Source organism: Montipora capricornis, chromosome 8, assembly GCF_036669925.1.
Source record: "Montipora capricornis isolate CH-2021 chromosome 8, ASM3666992v2, whole genome shotgun sequence".
NCBI lineage: Eukaryota > Metazoa > Cnidaria > Anthozoa > Scleractinia > Acroporidae > Montipora > Montipora capricornis.
The window spans coordinates 38,552,521-38,577,520 of record NC_090890.1 but is presented as its reverse complement, the minus strand read 5'-3'; the positions used below and the strand labels follow the sequence as shown (position 1 = coordinate 38,577,520).

The following is a 25,000-nucleotide window of genomic DNA, read 5'->3' as shown; positions in this document are numbered from 1 at the left end:
CTCCTTGAAAACTCAATTCCTGGTTCTTGAAAAATCCTTATTTCTATCAATTTTATTGGTCTCATAAACAACTTATGTAAATATGTACAAATAGTAAATCAATAAGAATGAATAAAAGACCAAAAGGGATTGCGTGAACGGGAAAAGTATTTATTTGAATAAACATACCCCTTTGCTTTTTTTTCTGAGTGGGTCATTTATCACCACTTTGTCCTTATGTAAAGGGGTAAATAATGACATTAATGGCTTTCTCCCTGTGCATGTTTTAAATGGGGTGGCCCCAGTTGTATCCTGAATTTTTCTTGACTTACAGTTTAGCTAGATAATTTAACTTACAGTGATCTTGAATAAATCTTTAGGGAATCATCAACATGGGCATAAGCGAAAATAAGTTGACATATGATTTGCTGGAGGATAAGGTAATCATTGTCTAAAAACAGCCATATTTTTGACCTAAAGTAAAAAGATAAAGTCACTTTATTTAATTGATGTCGGTAGTTCCTTCAGCAACCGTCTGGTATGAATGGAAGCCTATGGTGTACTCTTTACTTTCCCTCCCTCTGTCATTGCTCCATTTTATGGGTATTTAAAGTCACTGACAATCGAACTGGGGATCTCTTGCTCCAAAAGCCATGCACTAACCAACTGAGGTACGCCTTAATCTGAATGTGTTCTGAGCATCCAAATTGAACTTAAGAGTGGAAAGTCATTGGTTGGTGTTCTCTCAGTTTTTTTGGATTGTGTGCCTGAACCATCGGTGATAAGTACACAGCTCTTCATTCATTTACATAATTACTGATTAGAATGAAATCGTAACAGTGATAATTGCAAAAAGACTACCCTGTGACATTTAGTCCTGTAGCAGTATGTGAGACCTTAAGGTCACCTGTTTATTGTTCCAGCTGAGTCCTGTAAGTGTCCTGTAGCTCTGAGTGGTAGAGCATGCAATGTCATTGGTTTGACTTCCATTTAATAGAAGCACTCATGACAGATTTTTCCAGAGAATGCAGAGTCATCATTTCGCTTGATACAAATCTCACAACACCTTTCTTCCAGGGATCTCTTCCATTCTTAATGTTCAGAAAATATTCATTTCTCATCACCTTGACCACTGTCACCATTTACCAAGTAAATGGAAAACAGTGTTGGCAAAGGTTTAGAAGAATTAAATATTAGCAATGAATTGGATTAGGAAGGACTCAAATTTCTTCACTCATACATCATCCAGCTCTTTGATTATTTCTAGAAGTGGGAAATGAAATGCCTATGTTGGCTTTTCGTGTTATCTGATTAGATAGCACTTAATGCCTTAATACACCAACTTTACATGAGTAAGACACATATCACAAAAAAAAAAAAAACAGTTCACCCTCTCTTTGCATCAAGGCTGCTGCCTACGAAAATTTTCTGGAGCCCTTCGGGCTTCCAACATTAAAAGTTAGTAGCCGGAGTCATTTTTTCAAGAGCCCAGTATTAATTAGTTAATTAATTAAAAGTGAGGATGAATCACCTTGTGGTTTGTTAGGTGCCCATTCAGGCTACTCGTTCAGAAATTTGGTTGCCCATTCTCACAAGTGAGGTGCACCAGGCGATCGGGTGACCGTTAGGCAGCAGCCTTGCGCATGATGGTTGACTCTTCTCTCTGCGTTTTTGCTGTGCCTGTTGTTGTCTATTTTGAGACAAACATTAGATACTAGCATTCCCCATTCCTGTCAGTCTTCTTAGACTACAACATTTGTCCAATTCCATGCGTTTGCCTGTCAGTCTTCCACAACTTCTTGTATTAGAAATGAATGAAGGGGTAGTTTATAAAGAAACTGTGGTGCTGCGTCGGTGGGGAAGTAGTATACCAAAATTTGGTTTTATCAACAGAGTTGATAATGTAAATTGGCCACCGTACAGAGATTCTAAAAGCTAAAGAATCTCTGTACGGTGGCCAATTTACATTATCAACTCCGTTGATAAAACCAAATTTTGGTATTCTTGGATTAGAGCCTGCTTTTGAATCTCTACCATGTATAATCATATTGTCCACATATATGAATTAAAAAGAAAATTACATGTTAGCTTGAAGATATGAATGAATTTTATGTTCTCTTGGAAACAACAATGTCCCATGAGTTACAGCTCACCCTTGAAATGTCAATGATAATTCTAACTTGCTCTTGCCTTGAGAACATAAAATTCATACTAATCTTTAGCCTCTATGTAATATCCTCTTATATTCATTATAATAACTCCACTCATCTTATTGCGGAAATGCTTTTCGCACCTTTGTTTGAAGTTGGCAATTTTCGTGTTAACTATAGTTACGTGGTGCCTTATAGGGACAACTTGTTTAAAATCAGCTTTAAACTGCAGTTCCCAGAAAATGCAATCCTGAACCTCTCAAATATATATTTTTTCTTTTAAGCTTAAGGAAAAGGAGTCTCATTTAATACTCAAAGAACACATGGAGTATTTTCCAGATGAAGGCTTATTAAGGTTGGTGGCAAGTACGCCGAAACTGAGTATGTTTTGCCACAATCTTAGATTCGTTTATAGTTTTAAATTAATATTGATGTTAAACAATTCTTTTTCATTGTACTTTTTCATCCTCCTTTTTCCAGTTTTAGAGAGGCAATCGCTGACTTTCTCAATTATTACATGAAGCCAGTAGATCCCATTCTTGCACAACATGTGAGTATCATTACTTTTGACACATTAATTACTATAGCCTTGGACCTAGAACAATATATTTTATCCCAATTTTCCATGATTCAATTTTTTCCTTTTAGTGAGATATATTTATGAATATGTAGCAGCTCTGGTTCGGGGCCGGAGTTTTCTGAGTTTAAGTAAGAATGTCAAGTTATTTGGATGTTAGGTAGCTCATGCATTTTTTCGCATGTGCAGCTTTGATCTCATGTTTCTTCATATTTGGGCATAAAATTGGTGTCCTAAAACCCCCAGCTTTGTTTCAAGGAAAAGAGTTGCAAGTTACAGTACACACTTCTAGGTCATGTGTTTTTTGTATTTCTTGCTACAAAAATGACTAAAGGGGTTTCCCTTTATTTTAAACACTCTATTTACCATCTTCAATGACATTGAAGAATGTAGTGCAAAGCTGGCAAAATGTGGGATGTGGGAACCTCTTGTTATTAATTGATATAGTAAGCCAAATTATGTATGAAGGAGGTAGTTTCTAAAGAAACTGTGATGCTGCGTCGGTAGGGAAGTAGTATACAAAAATTTGGTTTTATCAACAGAGTTGATAAGATAAATTGGCTACCGTACAGAGATTCTAAAAGCTGACGTTTTGAGCATTAGCCCCTCGTCAGAGCGAATAGATGACGAAGGGCTTAAACGCTCGAAACGTCAGCTTTTAGAATCTCTGCGCGGTGGCCAATTTACATTATCAACTCCGTTGATAAAACCAAATTTTTGCAAATTATTATGTAATCCACTATCTTGTTTCTTTATCTCCTGATGTCAATCAGTCAACCTCATACCTTCCCAGGCTTTTTTCATTTGCATTTTTCCCATTTTCTGTTCTGTATTAACCTTACTTAGTTTTTTACTTTGATTCATTGCCCCAACGCTCAGGTCTTGCTTTTATTGGCACTAATCCAGGGAAGATTTCCTTTAATAAATTTTTCTGAAAATTATTTCAGTTAATTGTGTCCAATGGTTGCACAGCTTTGATTGATTGTATAGCTCACACTTTGGCCGATGAAGGAGGTAAGCAGTCTGATTTGGACATTTTTCTTACAGTTTTCTGTTTATTAATTCTTAACTTTTGCATGATAATCACGTGATACATGTAACTAAAACTTGTGCTGCACTTGGACTGAATGCCACCTAGTTTGAGTTAGGCGTGGCTGGCATCAGAACTATGCAAGGATGCTGTGGACATATTTTTCAGGGATTTTTGTCTTTCGAGCCCATGAAAAACTGATATATGTATCTGAGACGTTTTGAAAGGGGTCTTTCATACTAAAGCCAAGAATTCTCCGTTATACATTCATTTGAAAATGATAGACAGTAACACTGTATTCTTTAGAGAATTGGCATATTAACATCACTTAATTAATTTAAGGGTTCAGTTGCAGCCAGTTTTGAGAGAATCAACTCTTTGGCAGAATCAACTCTTTGCCTTGGAACATGCAAAGCTGGGGCTTTTTAAGGGTACCAAATTTATGCCCAAATATGGACATAAATAAGATCGAAGCTGAACGCGCGAGAAAATTTATAAACTCAAAAACCCCACTCTCAACCAGAATTAAACGCTTCAAGGTTCTGAGCTTCTGTTTACAGTTTACTTTCATCACATTCCTTCCTGTCGGAGTTTCTATTATTTTCTTCCTCTCGTTTTGAGTCCTTCTACGCCTTGTCATATTTTTAGGCAGTGTTTATAGGCAAAGGCACATTTTGATGAAATGCACCTGTTGACTGAAATCACTTGAAACAGTTGAAACATTTTTGCAATGAACACTTTTAAGAGGCTATAACATGCAATTTCAGATAACTTCATGACATGCAAAATGCTCATCAAAGCCAATGGGCATAGGACGGTGCAATAACTATTAAAAACTACAAACAGGCGTTTCGCCCTCAAGTCCTTACACCAACACGGTGATTCGCCTACATCTAAGTCGTTTCGCGCAAACAGAAGTTGATTTACCAACACATGTCGTAATGTAAATGACTACAAGCATGTAAGACGTAACTCATATGGTAAATGAAAACAACATCGAGGTTGATATGACTTAGCTTTGGAGAATTTCATCCACAAAACTCGCTTCCTTCAATACGGAACCTAATTTCGCGAGCCACGATTGGTTTTGCTTTCACTTCTGATTGGTTGAAAAAGTGGCGCGAGAACTTTAAACCAATCAATGAGTGAAGTAATGCAAAACCAAAGTAATTCGCTTATTAGATTTCGACACTCGATTGCAAGTTCTCACCCTTGGAACCGAAGCAGTGTCACCGTTTTTTTAGAAACCTTCCCCTTCATTTCTATATTTATATTAACGGTGTGTTTTATTGCGCTTATTTGTTCAACTTGAATGGATTATTTCATTGCTTGTGTTGGCAGAGGGTTTCTTAGTTCCTGCTCCATATTATGGTGCATTTTTGATGGACCTGCAAACAAGAGCGAGGGTGGTGCCTTTTTCCGTTGAATTATCCAGCAAGGTAAGCAGTACAGGAAATTTAATGAATTGATCAAAGTTATTGCGTTTGAAGACATTTTGTGTTTTTTTTTTTTTTTGAAAACTGGGTTTTTAGTGTACACATGCATCATTTTACTTGCATTAAATTTTATCTCATTATTGCCTACACTTCATAAAGTCAGAGAAAAAATGCCAAAAAACTTTTATGAAAAAAGCAGCTCCATATTAATTGGCAATAATACACTGTCAAGAAGCGTTTCTCATATTTCGTTTCCTATTTAAGCGATAGTGGACGTTTTCCGTGTTTCCATAGCCTCATCTAAACACGAGGGGGAGTTGGGAGAATTCGAGACAGTTATGCAAACCCGACACGCAGTCGAGGGTTTGCATAACTGTGGAGAATTCTCCCAACTTCCCCGAGTCTTTAGATGCATGAGGTTTTGGAAGCACGGACAAAAGTCCTCTATTGCTTTTATAAAATATTTCTCAAAGATAATCCGACAAATGAAGGAAACAATTGAAGGAAACAAATGAAGGAAAATTCTTGATTGAAACAGATTTCCTTGATGCACACTCATTGTTCAAACGCGCGTCTGACAACATATACCGTAACCAATCAAAATTCGTGTGATGTCACAGCCGCGTTTCCATACTCTCATCTAAACACAGCTATTGACCAATGAGAGTGCGCGTACTATTCAAATTATTTTATAAAGTGCTTTATTATTAGTCCTGCACCTCCAAACTGAATAGTGTGGCAGAAATTCTGCAGCCCTTTGTTAACGTTAACTGGTGCCAGCAAAACCTCTGCACACCGTTTCTGACTTCAGGAATTATTTACTGACTGGTGGTGCAGAAAACTTTGTAACATTCTGGACTGGTGCCGCAGAAATTCTGCATACCATTTCTGATTGGTGGTACAAAAATTCTTCACACAAATTCTGCACACCATTAATGCCTGTACTTAGATATGACTGATAGCTGCATGAAGTTAAAATCAGACCGCAGTTCAAAAAAATGATGGTTTTATTTTTCTATATTAGTATGTACTCGTATAATAAATTATATATTTGGTATCGTATTAGGGGTGATTATTGTTCATCGTGGTGGTAAATAAGATGTATTTCTGTTTGTCGCACGATTTGAAACAAACTGAATTTGAAGACCAGCACTAAGCGGCCGAAACGTGGCGATCTACAACCTGAGTGACTACATCGTAAGATCATGCGTCTTATATATCTTATTTGTATATATTTATTTATCACCGACACTGAGGTGAATAGTTGATTTCGTATAAATGTATATACTAAAACAGTGAGATAATATAGTACTAAAAGATGATTTTAACTGATTTATTCCTGCCTCGATTTCAATACTTTCGGGGGTAAATCCCGCGCAAATGGCTCGGAGGTGAATAGCAAAGAATATTAGGAGTTTTAGTAGGCAATCAGAGCTCGCCTTCAACGCTATCCACTATTTTGGTATTTACTAACAGAGAGGCTATTTGCCACTTTCTGTTGCTTCCGGTTGAAGGAAATCCCTTGTTTTCCTTATATTACAGATAAGCCCGGGTGAAAGCCAGCCGTTTGAACTATCTGAAGGAAGACTTGAAAGTGCTTTGAAAAAGGCCCAAGAGCAGGTAAATTTCGGATAGGTTTGAATTCGTTGCAATTGGCTGTGTTGAGGAAGGTAATAGAACGGTCTCAGTACCAGTTTACTTTTCTAATTGTTTACAGGGGGTGAAAATCCGTGGACTTTTGCTTTCTAATCCCAACAACCCATTAGGGGTTATCTATTCAGTAGAACTTCTGCAAACCTGTCTGGCATTCGCTGCAAGGTAAGTCAGTTTTGTTCATTTTTTGGAGAAACTGCTGAATACCCTACCGCTTTGAAGGTAACCCCTGTAGGGCTGCGTGTCTACGCAGTCGCTGCTTTGTATCACTGTTTATGAAGTGTTTGTCTAAGAGGATACGCGGAGACACTGTGGGAAAGAACATCCGGCTCTGAGAAGTGGTAAGTACATTCCTAAGTGTAAGGGATTGGTCGTACTACGACGAAACAAAATCGAATTTGGCTTAAAAATTGTTGAAGTTAAATACGTATTCGTGCATCCAGTTCCCATTAGTCACATTCTCGTATCCGCGTATCCTGCAAAATTCGAAGTGACAGCATAATCAATTCCCATTGATTGCGCGTCCACGTATCCGCGTATCCAGAAGCTTAGGGGTATAGCGTTGAGGCACTGATGCGCAGTGGCACATTGTCGCTCTGCAATGTGTTAAAAAGACGTAATGTAGTGGCGAGCATAATCGGAAACCGACTTCCGTTTCTTCTTTCCAACATGATGGGGAGAGTAATCATCGGACGTCTTTGAACCACCTACAGAAACCGGAAATGGCAGGAGACCTTGAGTAGGAGCTTGCCTCTCCCATACAAGCCCTATGATCGAGTCAACCATTACGCGTGTCTTTCTATTTTTAGAACGGTACGAGTTCTTCGGCTCTGCACGCGCTGTTTTAAATGGCCAAGAAGAAGAAAGTAATTGTCTAACGAAGACAAAAATAGAAAAAGCAATGTATGCAAATTGTGGCAATTGATGTAAATGTGAGTCTCCTGCTGAAGAGTTAGTTCTAAGAATAGAAAGATATGCACAAAGGTTGACTCAAGGATATAGTGCTTATGGAGGCTCCTGGAAAGGGACATTTCGCATGCTAGGAATGCCGCCTCCCTAAGATGTTTACGGTAATCGTCTGTAATAGGGAAAAGATACTTGGTAAGATAAATGTGGTGGTGTCAAGACAAATTTTTGGGGGATATTATTCAATCGTTCTTGTTTCGTTTCTTTCGAAGTCTGCCGTTTTGCACACTTGAAGTAATTAAGTAAGTAAAATGATTATGAATGGGAACCTCTATGACCGTAGCCGGCAGTGCAAGCGTCTTATCGAGTCGCCCGAACTCTATCGAGCCGCCATGTTGGATGGATGTTGGGAGGGAATGGGTCGAGACCTCCCCCACCTTTGACCTACCCCCTTGGTGACTTAATGACTTAATGTCTTGATGACCGCGCAGCGGTAGGTCAGTTGGTTGAGCATCGGGCTGCCATGCGGGAGGTCGTGCGTTCGACTCCGGCCGGACCAACACTCAGGGTCTCTCAGGTTCCCGTCTCGCAACCCTTAAATGTTCATAATCCTGTGGGACGTAAAAGAACCCACACACTATTCGTAAAGAGTAGGGCATGGAGCTCCTGGTGTTGTGGTCAGGCCTCATTTCATTCATTCATGTGCTGGGTGAGATCGCTAATGGACTGATAGCGGCTGCCAGCGGCGCTTATATATGCTGATGTCCGATCTCACCCATAGATCACTTTCTTGGAAAGCGCATTTGAATTTGTTAACAGAAAATGCGTTATATGAATTCATTACCATTACCATTACCAATTCCTTTCCCCAAACTTCCTCTACTTCAGAAATTCAAGATGGCGGCCAAAATTCCGAGGAGGATTTTGCTTAGCCAGCCACCACTAAAATACGCCTGCACTTCAGGCTATTAAGACCGTCCAACAAAAGTGAGAAAGTTCACAAAAATTTCGAAGTTATTGATGAGTTGTTAAATCCATATGATTACCACTTTTTTGTTTTAATTAGAAAATTGTTTGAGTGGGGTTTTCCTTGCGTTCCACTTATATAATAGGCTAAGCTGCAGGATTTTTTTCTAGAAAAATGGATTTCGCGTTCTTTTCATCGTCTTAACAGCGACTTTCAACAACGTTTCCCTGAAATTCAATTTTTTTTTCTCGAATAATCAATACTGATGTATTCTTGTCATTCTGGTTTGAAGTCACCATTACTCTTGCAGGCATTCTTTGCATGTTATCATGGACGAAATTTACATGCTTTGTGGTTTGAAAGAAGGCTACTGTGTGAACAATATACTGAGCTTAAAAAAGTAAGTAAAGTTGTAATTAACGCACATTAGGAACAGCCAGGTTTTGCGATTCTACCTGGTAAAGTGCTACTATGACCACAAAATATATTCTTTACTTTGGATTTCAAAACTATGTTAACTAAACACTAAGTGAACCAAGTTGAAACCATTGATTAAAAAAAAGACACCTGTTTATTTATAATAGTAACAGGACTGAGTGGAGTCCAATTCAGCCTGTAATCATACGAGGGATTAAAGTGCTACTATGATCAACTGAATAAATTCTACTTTTTCTTTGTATTTCAAAACTATGTTAAATGAACACTAAGTGACCGAAGTTTTAAGCCTTCATTTAAGAAAGACACCTGTTTATTCTGACTGGAATTTTCATATTTAATGGTCCGCCATTACTAACTTTAAAAATATTGAGAGAGCTGGATCGAGGATAAGATGACGTCAAAGACTCACTAGTACTTTAAAAATGCAATGCGTCTGCGCGTGCATGTATAATAAGCTGCGTTTACACGCTGCAATTTTAAGCTAGTGAGTCTTTGACGTCATCTTATCCACGATCCAACCCTCTGAGGTCTAATCGGTCAGTCTTGAATGTGAGTAACGGCGGAATCCAAATCCAAAACTTGCGCTCAAAGCAAACAGCCTTTGGATATAATTCGAAGCTCAAAATTTTGCCAGTCAGGTGTCACTGAAGCAAACACGTTTTCAAAATCTAAAGGAAAAAGGGAAGTGAACTTTTTGATCATAGTAGCACTTTAACAAAATCGGACGACCGCGCAGCGGGAGTTCGATTTGTTTAATCACGAGTATGATCACAGACCGAATTGGGCGACACTCAGTCCTGTTACCAATTAATCATAACCATTACAATTTCCGAGAAAACAAAGGCATTCCTTTTCACTGTCTAATGTTACAACTTCGTCCATTTTGGAAAATCCCCGGTTTGGTAGGGTAAGTGGTTGTTGCTATGGTTATTGTGATAAATCATGTTTTGTGATTCGTGGATTAATGATTGGCTGATGTAACTGTCCGATTACATGTGTCTGATTACAATCCTACACAAGGATTAGTGCAAAATAAAGCAGTTAATGCACCAGTCAAATTTGAGAAAATTGTAATGGTTTTGATTATTATTGGAATTGTCCTATTTAAAGGTCCGCCATTACTAACTTTAAAATCTCGAGAGAGCTGGATCGAGGAGAAAGTGACGTCAAAGACTCGCTAGTTTAAGAATGCAATGCGTGTGTACGTGGCTGAATTGATATGCAGCACGGGAGTTTCGGGCGTTCAGACTTATATCATAAGCTGCATTTAAGCGCTGAATAATAAGCTAGTGGGTAAATGACGTCACTTTTCGATGGATCCAACCCTCTGAGGTCCAATCGTTCAGTTTTGAACGTGAGTAATGGCGGACCGTGGAATCCAAAACTTTGGGGCAGGAGCGGCGCCGGTGGTGCGAATTTTGTGGTCGCGGCAGTGTCGGTGAGGGTCAATTTTGCGGTTTAAAGAGCGTCGTATAACATTCAACTTTTTTAGCTGAAAAAAATAAAACAAGTGGACACTCGAAATAAAAAGCCTTTTCATAGAAATCAAAGCTCGAAATCTTGCCAGTCTGGGGCCTGTTGCTCGAAGCATGGTGAGCGCTAACCGGCTTTAAATACCATGGAAACCTATAGGTTCTGTTACCTCTTAACCAACGTTGAACGCTAAAAAACAGGACTTTTTGCACTGTCTCTGAAAAAATATTTGAACTTCTTGCATACTTTTTTTCGGTTCGATAGATGTGACCTTAAACTTTACCTTAAATTTATTGAAAAAACTGGAACGCTTTCTCGGCCCTTGAAGATGCATGCAACCTTACCATTATAGTGAGCACGCACTAACAGAACTTCAAGCACCTCGGTACCCAGAGCGGCTGCTTGAACTCAAATGCTTCTGGATGCATTCGAGTTCAAGCAGCCGCCCTGTGTACCGAGGTGCTTGAAGTTCCGTTCTGCTCAAGGTCAAATACTGCTCGATTCATTTGGATCAAAATGAATGGAACTTTCGATCTGTGAGGAGCAAAATTTCACATTTTTCTTTGGCTTGTTTACAGTATCCCAGATGAAGAAAGTCTTCATGTATTGTGGGGATTCAGCAAGGTATTTTAGCTTGATTCAGTTTGGAAAGTGCATATATCATTGGTCGGCCTTTCCGTTTCTCTCGATACTGGATTTGTCATTTGAACCGCAGCAGTATGCTTGACAATTTGTCCATCGATTGCGCAGAATTGTGCCACGCATTCTGGTCTTTTTCGCGCTTTCTGGGGCATAAGGAGGCTCGAAATTCCTCCCTACCCTTACTATATATATTCTTTTTAGAAGGGCTTTTCCCGCGAAAAGTGTCATATTTCCACGGCGAAACGCAAAACAAACAAACAAACAAACAAAACAAAACAAAAAACAGCCCCCAAAAATAAGTCCAGCGTGATGCATGCGTGTTTGTGGGGTTATGACGTAAAACAATAGCGCTGTCATAGCTCTGTCTTGATTGGATTTTTAGCGTCCAAACCCGCCCCCTCCCCCCCCCCCTCCCATTCCCCTGCCCCAAGGGGCGTTCTAGTAAAAACTGTACTCGAGAAAGGGTTGTTTCCAAGGCTCAGTATCAAAGATAGAAGCACCATGTTAAGGACTCCTAAAATTACTCATAATATTAGAGCAAATAGTTCATATCCAGTCTTTATTTTGTAGTACAAGAGAACTAAACGAGGGCAATCGAACGAAACATTTATGTAAATAAAGATAATCTGGGATTAGATAGTCAAAAACTTTAGTTTTCCTTCATAAAATATTACATCGATCTGAAAATTACTGAGGTGCTAACCTCATTAATTATTAACTAGTGGTAATCTCAGATTATTGAAGGGCATTCGGCAATCGCTTTGGAAACAAACGAGAAGGGTAGGGAAAGAAACAATCTTAAAGAAACAACCCATTATGAAGTGCGCGATCGTCATTTGCGCATATGACGTATCAATGCACGTATGACGTAATTCAAGATGACGCTGTAAAAGCAGACGAACGAAAACCTTTTGCTAAACGTCACCTATGCACAGGAAACCCAAGATTAGAAATTGCGTTCTGCTACTGTCGCACGCAATTATTTCACAACTGACGTAAAGCCGTAAACTAAAGCGCGAACTTGTAGCAAAATCAGAGTTGTTATCTTTTGTTGTTTTAGGACTTCGGTATGTCTGGATTTCGTTGTGGTGTTCTTCACACGAGGAATAAAGAAGTTTACCGTGCGATTTGTGATGGCTACGCTGGCTTCCATAATGTACCCACCCCAACGCAGGCATGTCTAATGGTTTCTGCTTTTTTAGTTAATGAGTGCTCTCAACAGAGACCAGCCTAAACCGTTATCTTCTACTACTGGCACAAACAACTTATTTACTAAACCATGGAGATGCGGCGTGGTCCAGTGAAAGACGTTGGGTTTGCGTGTGGTTGCCCCTGGTTCAAATCTCTTTCTTACCTCTGGTTTGAATTTGTTTCCGGTTGTCCCGGATTCAATCCTGTTCTAACCTCTGGTTTGGATTTGTTTCCGGTTGTCCCAGATTCAATCCCGTTCTAACCTCTGGTTTGGATTTGTTTCCGGTAGTCCCGGATTCAATCCCGTTCTAACCTCTGGTTTGGGTTTTTTCCGGTTGACCCGGATTCAATCCCGTTCTAAAGTCTGGTTTGGATTTGTTTCCGGTTGTCCCGGATTCAATCCTGTTCTAACCTCTGGTTTGGATTTGCTTCCGGTTGCCCCGGATTCAACTCTACCTACCAGTTGGGGAAGTTCTTAATCATGTTTCTGTTGAATTTTCAGATTATTGAAAGCGGAGTGCCTGTGAAGTAGCTTGATCGCTAAGTGCATCCACTATAAACAGAGCATTTACATTTACATTTCATTACATTACATAGCATTACATCGAATTACCAAGAGAACTGCACGGGTGATGGCTGATTGTAAGTTATAACTGAAGCGATCTCTATCTTGTTCTCGGCATTCCAAAATGAGAGTGGTGGTTAAGTGACCAGTGTCACTGTGTGTGCTCTGATGCAGACTCAACGAAGTACTATATTTTCTATTTCAGGTTCTCTTGACGAATTTCATCAAGGACAAAGGTTGGCTAGCTTCCAAATTTTCCCAAAAAGCTCTGTGTTTCCCACTAGTTAAAAAAACCGGCAGTAGATTTAAATTTGTTTTTCTTTTTTGCAGAGTGGTTAGACAATGTGTTTATACCAGCCAACCAACATCGGCTCCGAAACGCATACAAGATGACTTGCGATGCCCTTCTTGAAGTTGGGATACCATTTCTCGAGGCTGAATGCAGCCTTTTTGTCTGGGTGGACTTCAGAGAGGTTTGGTCAACATCCAAGACTGATTAATTTTGTGCGAATTATTTCTCTTCGTTGCCGTTTTAATCTCTTGAATGGCGCGCCATGTGCTTTCTTTCCCCGCTTCACTCAAATCTCAGTACGTAACATCGAATGATGTTCATTGAAATTCGGTGGACTTTAAAATGTGCCTGGTCTAAAGTAGTCAAAAAAACGTATACAAACGCTACCGTGAGCGAATGTTCCTGTTATATCATGTTGTTCTTTATCCCTGTTGAGTGTTAGTTACCGTGTCCATTCAATCATGCATCAACCTTAGTGTAAATGTCGAAGTAAATAAATAAATATTTAAAGACTCTCAAAGGTCAACTATCAACAACTAACGAATTCTCACAGAGCAAATTTGAAAAAGTACTTTATTTAGTTCTTGACTAAGCTACTATTTCTGCGCAAGAGATCTGTTATCTGCATGCTCTCAATTTGCAATCGTCTCGAGGAAAGTCTACTTCCAGACAGTGTTAATTGATGTAAATGGCAATTTTTATGATCGGTGTTTTTGTGTGAACCGTGGCTATTTTTTATGCTGCTGGATGGCCTGTTAACTTCGACCCTGTTAGTTCAAGAAACATAGAATTGGCTTATGTACTTGGTTGATACAGAAACCTATGACCAAGAGCGGACAACAGCGCCTTTTCACAGACCGATTTATTTTTAGATTGAATTTCCAGCGAAATGACCGATGACCAATCACAAGAAACTTACTTGACGTCATTGCATCACCGAACCGGAACTGCCTTTGTTTTTTCGGAAAAAGTAGTCTAAAATTAGATCGGTGTGGGAGTTGTTCGTTCCTAGTCATGGGTTCGTGGTTGATATGGTAAATTGACCACCGAAGAGAAATTTGAAAGCTGACGTTTCGAGTGTTAGCTTTTCTTCGATAGCCTTTCGCTGCGACGAAGGGCTAACACTGGAAACGTCAGCTTTCAAATTTCTCCACGCTGTACGACATCATCCCAGTTGATAAACCTATTTCTGTGTTTCGCTTCCGCACCAACGCAGGGCAACAGTTTCTTTAGAAATCTTACTCCTTTGTCCATTTCCTTTTTTAAGAAAGCCCTGAAGTCGTGCTTCTATTAAATAAACTAGCGTGAGTTCCGCACTGGAAAAATAATGGTAGAGTTCTGTTTTTTTTATTTTTATTTTTTTATTTTCCCAGTACGGACCAACCAAGCATAGCTAGTTCAAGAAGGTTTTTATTATATTGGCTGTCTTGCGCATTGTTTCCTATTCCTTGATTCTTGCCTCTTCGCCTGCTTCTGTTGACGGTCACGTCTGGAAAGTAAAATTAGTACTGGAACTCTGACATGACTAAATAACAAAAACATTTCTCGCATTTTTATTTTTATGTCCAAGAATATGGAAACAGAAAATGAAAACAGAAAATGGGAACAATTTGGCAACTTGTATACGCTGCTGTATTGCAAAATTCGGACCGCTCAGAGAACCAATCAGAATTCTCCTTTTCATCTCAGACCAGTTTGCCTAATTGAGAATAAACTCTAACGCATTGTTTCTTCTCTCGCAGTTGGTACCATCATCTTCCTTTGAAGAGGAAATGCAACTGTTCGAGTGTATGTTAGATAATGGCGTATTCTTTTACCCTGGATCTTACTTTTGTTGTCCTGAGCCCGGCTGGTTTAGATTTGTATTCGCCGTGGATGTAGAGATTCTTCAACTGGGTATGAGAACCTGAGTACGAACGTCCTCGTAATTAGATCAGAGCGCGTGTGTGAGATGCGAGCTGTTGCGCGGAGAATGGAAGTTCTCTCATTCCGCTTGCCGACTATTCTTGTTGATTTCAGCGACCATTTAGCGCCTTGGCATCGCGTCTAGAATGTTCCAACCCGGCAATGAACCCTCATATTCGAAGAGTGGACAGGGTGGAAGATGCGAGCTCGCGTGCAAAAAAAAAAAAGATTGACTAAACTGAGGGAAAGGAATGTTGCTTCGCCAGGCATTTGTGCGGAGGAGGTGAAACAGGACTCCCCAAAAAAGGAGTTCGGTGGAGGCTATGGGCAATTCTTGAGAGTTATGAAAATAATGATAAATCAAGAGTCCATCACCCAAATTGACCTAGTCCCCATCAGCATCAGAAAAGTGTCTACTGTATTTTTAAACCAAGTGTAGGTGGACACACAGATGACAATGCTGTGATGTAAAATTGCTGGTGGACGAACAAAAGAGGCTAATGAGAGATCTTTTGTTTTCATCCACCAACATGGCGGCGATGACGTAACAATGGAGCTGTTCGAAAAACCGCTGTAGGGATGGAGTAAATGTTGTACATGAAATGACTGTACCTCATCGGGTGTAGTTAATAGGTCATTTCCGAGTTCATGTCTGCCTCCTCTTCAAAGCGAATCTAAGTGCGAAGTTTTTGTTATGAAAATTAGTTTTTCATTCATATGTAAAGTAGAACTAATTACCATCACAAAAACTTCGCACTTAGACTCGCTTTGAAGAGGAGACGTACGTGAGCTCGGAAATGGCCTATGTGACCTCGGACCCAAGCTCCGTGACCATTTTTAAAATCATCAGCTGTTAAAATGATCAGCTATTGTGTAATCGGAAGCAGAAAATGCTCATTTCCAGCCAAGTGCATGGGGATTTTTGACGACGAAACATTCACCAAGGTTCGCAAATGATGGGGCTTTAGCTTTGCGCGAAAAAATCGCGGCTGGGATGGATTTTCGAAGCGCAAGCCGCCTCTGAGCTGACTACGCGAGCTTACGGTCGAAATGTTAGTGTGCTGCCTTGACATCGTCTTATGACAGTGATTTCACGGAATGCCTGAAACGGTAAAATAAGCACCAAAACGCACAAGAATACACCAGAGGTGAGTCACTTTTATTCATTTTATTGAAAGAACGTTAAATTGAGCGTTTTTTTAGGCTTCATAATCGACGGTATTTTATTTCCCATACAAAGTCTTATAACGCGTTTAAATTCTCAACGGCTGCCTGTAACCCAATACCGCTTGCACTCAAAGGTCATCTTCCCACTAGTAATTAATTATTACACGCTCTCTAGTGACGCGAACTTGGGCTGCCTATGATTATATTAACCCCGGGAGATTTGAATTAGGTACAAAATTTGGTAGACACTCTTCTGACGCTGATGGGGACAAACCTGACACCAGAATTTTAGCCTTGGTAATGGACTCTTCGATAAACACATAATCCACATCCAGTATGTCAAGTGTCTTCTTACTTAATATTCACTTAAAGTCCCGCCTTCAAGCGACAGGCTTTGCGTGCCGTAGAAAAATTTTCATACATGAAAATCCAGCCAAAGCTGAAATTTATCCAATCAGATCGCTGTGATAAGCAATGCGAATTTCCATAACAAAAAGAAACGGTCTAAAAGCCTGTCGGTTGACGGTGGGCCTTTAATGTCATTTTGTTTAGACTTTATCATGTAGCATACATGCTTTTTAATCGGTCAGTTCACATATTTCCAGCGTTGTCAAGACTACAGAAAACGGTTAAGAGCGTTCGTGTCAGCATCGCCGAACGAATAATGGACGGTGAGGCACAAAACACAAGCTGCAAGGGAGACCGTCTGGATGGTAATAGAAGTAGCGGAAATTGTTCAATCAATACTGACGGTGAATCATTGGAGGAATTGATCCGTGGCTTGCATCGACAGATAAAGGACACCGACTGGTTACAAGAAAATACTGCAGAAAAATGGGCAGCGGAAAATCCAGAGCTTGCCAAAGCATTTTTAAATCAGAATGCAAACCAAACAGACAACTAATTTTATTTCCGAGAATTTTAAGCAAATTGTGGTTCATCTGTAATGGAGACTGAAAGGAAGCTGTTTTGCTTATGTAACTCGTGCGCTTTTTAGTCTTTTTTTGAGATTTCACTTCAGGCTAGACTGCATGCACTCTCTCTTTTGGTGGAAAATCCGCTGAGGACGCAAAACGACCGATCGAACGAGGCGCTATGCGAGGGATAAGTACTTTATGTACACGCGTATACATTCATTCGAGTCCTGTCACGGAAACAAATGAACCCAACAAATAGGTCATTTCCGAGTTTATGCCTGCCTCCTCTTCAAAGCGAGTCAAAGTGCGAACTTTTTTTCTTATGAAAATTAGTTTTCATTCATATGTAAAGTAGAACTAATTATCATCACCAAAACTTCACACTTAGGGCGCTTTCCTTTTGTCAGAACTGGCCGGCCAGACCCGTCAGTTTGCAAAGAAAATGCAACAATTTAAAGAAACACTTGGCGATAATCCCTCGCATTGTTCCGGAGGAGTATATACCATTCTCGAATTGTGTTATATTGAAGGCGTTGTAGAGTTATTCCTTCCTAAAGCCCAGTCTGGCCGGTCAGTTCTGTCAAATGAAAAGCGCCCTTAGACTCGCTTTGAAGAGGAGGCAGGCATGAACTCGGAAATGGCCTATTGACCTGCTGTGGCTTCATACATGTAGCTCCTACAGAATGTACACCAGTAGCGCAGAGGTCATGGGTTCGAATCCCTTTGGATCCACCTGAAAAATTTTTCAGGTGTCTCTAAAACGAATGTGAGAATGATATACACATATAGAATGAAATGTTAATAGTACCCACTGGGAACTCGGAAAAATCCGAGCCACAGATGGGATTCGAACCCACGACCCTCCGTGATCTAGTCGCATGCTCTAACCACTGAGCTACTGGAGACTCTATGGCGAGCAAGGGTTATTTTCTACGTCAACACGTTAAGAAATGACATGCTGCTCCAAGAGAGCTGTTTCTTCGCTCAACGGTAGTTGAACATGTGGTTCCAAAAAAATGGATGATTCAGTCCAAATATCCACCACTAGCTCCCTCCACTGGTGTGAATAGTTGTTTTAGTATATACTAAAACAGTGAGGCAAGCACAAACAGGTGAAAAAAGATGATTTTCCAGCAACAGAGAGACTGTTTGCAGTCTAAATCTAAGTGCGCCACATTTGCTGGAGAGAAAAGGAGAATCTCTTATGGAATAGTGAATCGTTCTGAATAGTGTGAAACTGCTCGGACTTAATATTGCTATGTTAGCAGTGATTTAAGCCGGAATGTCCCTATGGCAGACTTAGTTAGGAAGGTCTCGTCTAGGCTATATTTTCTACGGCAACATTAAGAAATGACATGTTGCTCCAAGAGTTTTTTCTTTGCTCAACGGTAGTCCAGTTTCTCCAGCCGGACCAATACTCGTTGCTGCCTTTGTAATTACATCCGCACATGGTTAAAATTACAAGTCTTCCTGGATAAGGACTATAAACCGTAGGTCCCGTCCCACAAATATCTTTCATATTCATAAGTTCTCTTACACTGCGAGCACAAGAGGGAAGAAGAGGGAAGATGATAAAGCACAGAAGACAGTTCTGTTATGTGATCAAGATTTTTGGTGGCTTCCCTAAAGTCCTCGAAATCATGGCTCTCTATTCTCATCATCACACCATTTGTACACCTCGAACTGCTGATGTAATCCTATAACATCTGAAACTATGAAATCGTTCGCAATTTACCTCGCATACATGTTGGACTATATTCATTAGTAACAACATTCCAAAACATAACTTAGGAGCTCCGCTTTTAGGCCTGGCTAAATCTATATATTACCCAAACTTATAGAGATTTGTATGGAGACGCCATGCTAGTGCCCATCCGGATGGGCACCAACATGGCGGCCGGAAACCAGCAGAAACATCTGTCACTAAATGTTGCTACAAAAGCGTGACATTATCTCTTGAGGAACTAGAAAACATTAAACTAATACTTTTTCTAATACAAGAACTGTTCAGATAAGAATGTAAGGGAATAACCACAGGCGGCCCAGACGTTGTTTGAGATTTACATACGTGACAGTATTGCGTTACGTTTTGAGCCATTTAGAGAATGTATGAAACGGTTCGAAAATCGCTCTCAATTCAACTTGAAGTAAAGGATTTAAATAAAAGAAACTTACTTTAGTCTGCTCTGGTGTTATTTTGAAGTCTTTGTGGTAGCTGAGGCGTTCTAAAGTCGTTCTAAAGCCATTTTGACGATTTAAACTTTTCCAGGTTTGCTTTCCATTAAAGTGAAAAGAAAGGCTGGCGACCTGGTCGGCCGAGGGTTCGAACTTGAAGCTCCATAAATTCCACTAAAATGCTCGGAGCTCGCCAAAATTGCCTCACGGCAACCATCGATAATTCTTCTTTCTAGTTACTTCGCCTCGGATCCCAAGGTTTATCTTATCCGCCCGAAAAACGCTCCTTTGCGAACGCTGGCTGCCCATTTCTGCTTCATTTTGATCCGTTACGAGTGATCTTGGGCACGGATTTCAAAATCGTTGGCTTAGCGGCCACTTCCAACACAACAAAGTCGCTCTCAACCGTAGGCAGGCACAGGTCAATTTGCTCTATGCAAATTGCACCGTATCAGGGTCCCTGGGGAAATTACACCGGAAACGGCGGGAAACTCGCCGCTTGCAGAGAAGTAAAATGAGTCAAATATTACCGTGCTAACAAGACAGTTGCAGGTCGTTGCTGTTCGTTGGTCAGTTCTACTCGAGAGCACTATCTAGTGGCATTAATTTTTAGACCTTTTGGCATTCCCATTTCTGCCCACCAAAACAGTGCTTTTCAGCGCTAAAATCGCTCAGCAAAACAGTGCTTTTCAGCGCTAAAATCACTGCTAAAATCGCTCAGTAAAACACTCGGGGTAAAACCGTGCTCTTGAGCGGTAAAATCGCTTAGTTATTTCCCCAGGGACCATGATACGGTCTAATTTGCATAGAGCAAATTGACCTGTGCCTCCCTACGGTTGAGAGCGAGTTTGTCGTGTTGGAGGTGGTCGCTAAGCCAACGATTTTGAAATCCGTACCCAAGATCACTCGTAACGGATCAAAATGAAGCAGAAATGGGCAGCCAGCGTTCGCAAAGGAGCGTTTTTCGGGCGGATAAGATAAACCTTGGGATCCGAGGCGAAGCAACTAGAAAGAAGAATTATCGATGGCTGCCGTGAGGCAATTTTGGCGAGCTCCGAGCATTTTAGTGGAATTTATGGAGCTTCGAGTTCGAACCCTCGGCCGATCAGGTCGCCAGCCTTTCGTTTCACCACAGGTAGCCCAGGCTCACTGTGTGTAGTTAAATATAGAGAACATATGAGGCGAAGTTTAGGTCTGGAAATTTGCGGGAAAATGGAAATAAAAATCGATGAAACTTACCATGTGGTGAGCTGTTGTTGTCTTTAATACGTACACGAAGTTTCGGGAAAAATGGTCCCCGTTCACCTTTCTTCATAGTATAGTGACAAGGTAGGAGACAGAAGCCAGCGTAGGAACTCCGATCGACCCAAAACAAGCACGATTTCTTTCGTGAAAATCGAATCCAGTCGCTAAATAAACACGCCAGGCTCGTGAAACATGAATTTCTCTAAACCATGAATCCACTGAAGCATCTCCAGGTAGCAACGCGAAGCCACCACACTCCGTAAATTTTGTAAGTTAACCTGCTAAAATGGCGGCCAGAAAGCGTTGTACTCGCGAAGTGTCCAATTCAAAATGGCACTGAACTCGGGACGCCTGGTGACGAGGGGAATATATGTCCCCCTGGAGGGAGGGGAGTCCCAGATTGCTCAGTGACTTTTGTTTTTAGCAATTTGAGACTCCCCTCCCTCCAGAACTTATTAAACTCGTCACAAGGCGTCCAGAGTTCAGTACCATTTTGAATTGGACACTTCGCGAGTACAACGCTTTCTGGCCGCCATTTTAGCAGGTTAACTTACAAGTTTTACGGAGTCTGGTGGCTTCGCGTTACTTAATAGGGAGCTTAAGCAACGACAACGGCAACGGCAACGAGAACGTCATCTCAAAATATAAATTTGCGTTATTTTAATCGCTTCGTGACTATTCAACGTTTTTAATCTGACAAGGGTGTGGTAATTCCTCAAAGATGACACCAGTCGGAACGGCACTCCATCTTAGAAGAGAAAATGAAAATTTATCCTCAAGTGCTGATGTTCTTCATAAAACTAAAAACTTGGCTATTTCACGTTGTTGTTTTGCTGACGACGGCAAAGAAATGGACAAAAGTGAAAAACGCCATTGCAGGGCGTGCAAAGCTATTGTTTTTACCCACTAAATATGCAAATGCGTGACGTTCTCGCTGCCGTCGCCGTTGTCGTTGCTTAAGCACCCTAATATTCACTTAAAGAAAGGCCCGCCTTCAAGCGACAGGCTTTGCGTGCCGAAGAAAAATTTTCATACATGAAAATCCAGCCAAAGCTGAAATTTATCCAATCAGATCGCTGTGATAAGCAATGAGGGGCACTGAACTCGGGACGCCTGGTGACGAGGGGAATATATGTCCCCCTGGAGGGCGGGGAGTCCCAGATTGCTCAGTGACTTTTGTTTTTAGCAATTTGAGACTCCCCTCCCTCCAGTACTTATTAAACTCGTCACAAGGCGTCCAGAGTTCAGTACCATTTTGAATTGGACACTTCGCGAGTACAACGCTTTCTGGCCGCCATTTTAGCGGTTTCATTTACAAGTTTTACGGAGTCTGGTGGCTTCGCGTTGCTACCTGGAGATGCTTCAGTGGATTCACGGTTTAGAGAAATTTATGTTCCACGAGCCTGGCGTGTTTATTTAGCGACTGGATTCGATTTTCACGAAAAAAATCGTGCTTGTTTTGGGTCGATCGGAGTCCCTACGCTGGCTTCCGTCTCCCACCTTGTCACTATACTATGAAGGAAGGTGAACGGGGACCATTTTTCCCGAAACTTCATGTACGTATTAAACTTCGCCTCATATGTTCTCTATATTTACCTACACACAGTGAGCCTGGGTGACCTGTGGTTTCACTTTAATGGAAAGCAAACCTGGAAAAGTTTAAATCGTCAAAATGGCTTTAGAACGACTTTAGAACGCCTCAGCTGCCACAAAGACTTCAAAATAACACAAGAGCAGACTAAAGTAAGTTTCTTTTATTTAAATACTTTACTACAAGTTGAATTTAGAGCGATTTTCGAACCGTTTCATACATTCTCTGAAATGGCTCAAAACGTAACGCAATACTGTCACGTATGTAAATCTCAAACAACGTCTGGGCCGCCTGTGGAATAACGGACATCCCTGCCTTACACCTCGACTTAATTGAAAGAAACCCACTGACCAATCGTTACTCATTACACAGCTTTAGATAATCACGGTAAAACAAATTGATCCACTTAATTAGAGAACAGCCGAAACCAAAATGATGGAGTGTTTTGTCAACAAAAGGCCATTCAATAGTGGCTTTCTCTGTCAAAGTCAACGAAGAGATGTAACCCGGGAATATTATTTGATTGTGTATATGAGATGACATTGTTAATCAAGCAAATGTTTTCTGCAAAAGAAAGTCCTTTCAAGAAACCCCTTTGGTCGATGTCTAGTAAATTTTGCAAAACAGCCTTAGAAAACTCATTGGTAACTAACGCTATGTTTATGGGGTCATTTTCGACCCATAGCTTGAAAGCGTGACAGAAAACTGGCGTTACATCCGATTTTCACCATATTTAAAGATTGGGATAATCTTATCATTGGCCAGTTACAGGCCATTTTTCAGCTCTTTTCATCATATTCCCCCCTCGGGGGAGTTTTGTCAAGTTAGCTAATTAAATATGCAAGCCAAGAAAATGGCGGCCGCTCGCGGAGAAATGTTTATTTGGTCAAAATTGGTCCAAAATCCCATGGAGATGCACGGCAGGACATTTTCAAGGATAAAGAAGGTAACATGGGACCAGTTGCTGACTACTAAGGCTGAAATTATCCATAGTTAAGCTGTATTTTCGTTTTGCGTGCGAAAAGCAACGAGGTAAATAATTATCGGTTTGATACAGCTGTTTTGCTGTTTTCCTCTTTGAGTCGTTTGTTGCCCACCGAGGTTAGCCTGCGTGGCAGGCCGTAGAAAGGAGCGCCGGAGTGTAGGGATGGAGGGAGTCCCTCCTCCCTCCCTCCCTACATTCCGGCGCTCCTTTGTACGGCCTGCCACGCAGGCTACACCGAGGTCATTGGACCAGTTGCTGACTACTAAGGCTAAAATTATTATTCATTATTATTCATTTCTTAAAAAAAATTGTCCATGATTTATTTAATCTTTGGACAGAGTCATATCCTCAGTTAGGAAGCTGAGACATTAGAAAGAGCGCAATTGAGCTTTGAGCGCAGGGTAAAATTTATGACTTAAAAAGTGGCGAAAGCAATTCGGCCGTATTTCATGACAAGGAAACACAGCCTAATGATTTTACCCGGCGAAATACGTCAATCTGAAGGTTTAACTGAAGAGAGTGTAGTGTAACGTGAAGTGCTAGATTTCTATCCCATATTAACCATGTGAGCGTTAGCCCTACTGATGGAACTGAGCCCACAGAAGGACAGAGAAAAACTCTGACCAGGGTGGGAATTGAACCCACGACCTTCGGTTTAGATCTCCGCCGCTCTACCGACTGAGATACAAGGTCACACGGGAGCAGGCCGTGGGAACTGAAGATGTTAAAGTCACGGCAATTAACATGTACAAGTACAAGGAAAGGTTACGTTTATACAAACGTTGGCCGTGTAGCACTTATATTTTAAACAGAATTAACTGAAGAGAGTGTAGTGTAACGTGAAGTGCTAGATTTAGAACTATCCCATATGAGCCATGTGAGCGTTAGCTCACTACTGATGGAACTGGGCCCACACAAGGACAGACAAAAACTCTGACGAGGGTGGGAATTGAACCCACGACCTTCGGGTTAGATTTGAGGTTTGTTCAGCACGCTGATTTGAGGTTTGTTCAGCACGCCACGAAGCGAATTCCAAATCATCATTATGCAGGCTTATGGCATGGACAAAACGACGTGTAACTTATTTGTTATTCCACCTGTGTTTTTTCGCGCATTGCAGTAAACTTTTTAATAATTGGTCGATTGCCTTGATAGGTTCCAGTTAATCATATCACGAAATATTTGCAATTATGGATTACGGAGAGCAAATCGACTTTGTTTCAACACCGAGTCATTTACTTAAGGCACCATTAATCTAACTGAAGCTTTATCTCACGTTCGCTTGAGTAAATATTCATCAAGGTTACTTCGTCAGGAATCGTTTTCCGTGATTATGACTATGTGACCACAGCTGTTTCGGTGGACATAAATTACACGTCAATTAGGCTTCCAATGTGCTATCTCGCACCTAAAACGACCTCAGTATTCTACGAAACTTATCATTCACACAGAGCAAGCTTCTAGAGCAGATAGCAAGCCGGAACAAGGTACACGTGGAATTTGTTGTGGTGTTTGTTTCTTTTTCTTTTCCTCGTTGATGAATTATCCTGAAGGCCAAAATGAACGGGGCTAACTTTGAGTCGAGCTTTCGGCTTCTGTGGTACATATTTGGTAACAATGCTTAAGTGAACTGAGACAATTTAAACTAAGTGGAAAATGGCAGGATATGCGTGATGTATACCTTGTCGGTACATTTGGACGATCTCAAGGCAGAAA

The 25,000-nt window shown here is 40.7% G+C and overlaps 1 protein-coding gene across 1 annotated transcript in view; it reads left to right on the top strand.

Annotated features, from left to right (window-relative positions):
* LOC138060082 (1-aminocyclopropane-1-carboxylate synthase-like protein 1) overlaps positions 1-17,413 on the top strand; it is an 18,661-nt gene extending 1,248 nt beyond the window's left edge. The window contains exons 2-15 of the mRNA XM_068905781.1: positions 360-419; positions 2,414-2,484; positions 2,610-2,679; positions 3,654-3,720; positions 5,078-5,175; positions 6,715-6,792; positions 6,890-6,990; positions 9,009-9,098; positions 11,188-11,233; positions 12,312-12,425; positions 13,213-13,243; positions 13,338-13,480; positions 15,042-15,195; positions 16,977-17,413. Of these exons, the coding sequence (XP_068761882.1) occupies positions 360-419; positions 2,414-2,484; positions 2,610-2,679; positions 3,654-3,720; positions 5,078-5,175; positions 6,715-6,792; positions 6,890-6,990; positions 9,009-9,098; positions 11,188-11,233; positions 12,312-12,425; positions 13,213-13,243; positions 13,338-13,480; positions 15,042-15,195; positions 16,977-17,275 (1,422 nt within the window). The 3' untranslated portion in view covers positions 17,276-17,413. The remainder of the gene's footprint in view (positions 1-359; positions 420-2,413; positions 2,485-2,609; positions 2,680-3,653; positions 3,721-5,077; positions 5,176-6,714; positions 6,793-6,889; positions 6,991-9,008; positions 9,099-11,187; positions 11,234-12,311; positions 12,426-13,212; positions 13,244-13,337; positions 13,481-15,041; positions 15,196-16,976) is intronic.
* Positions 17,414-25,000: the final 7,587 nt, after the last annotated feature.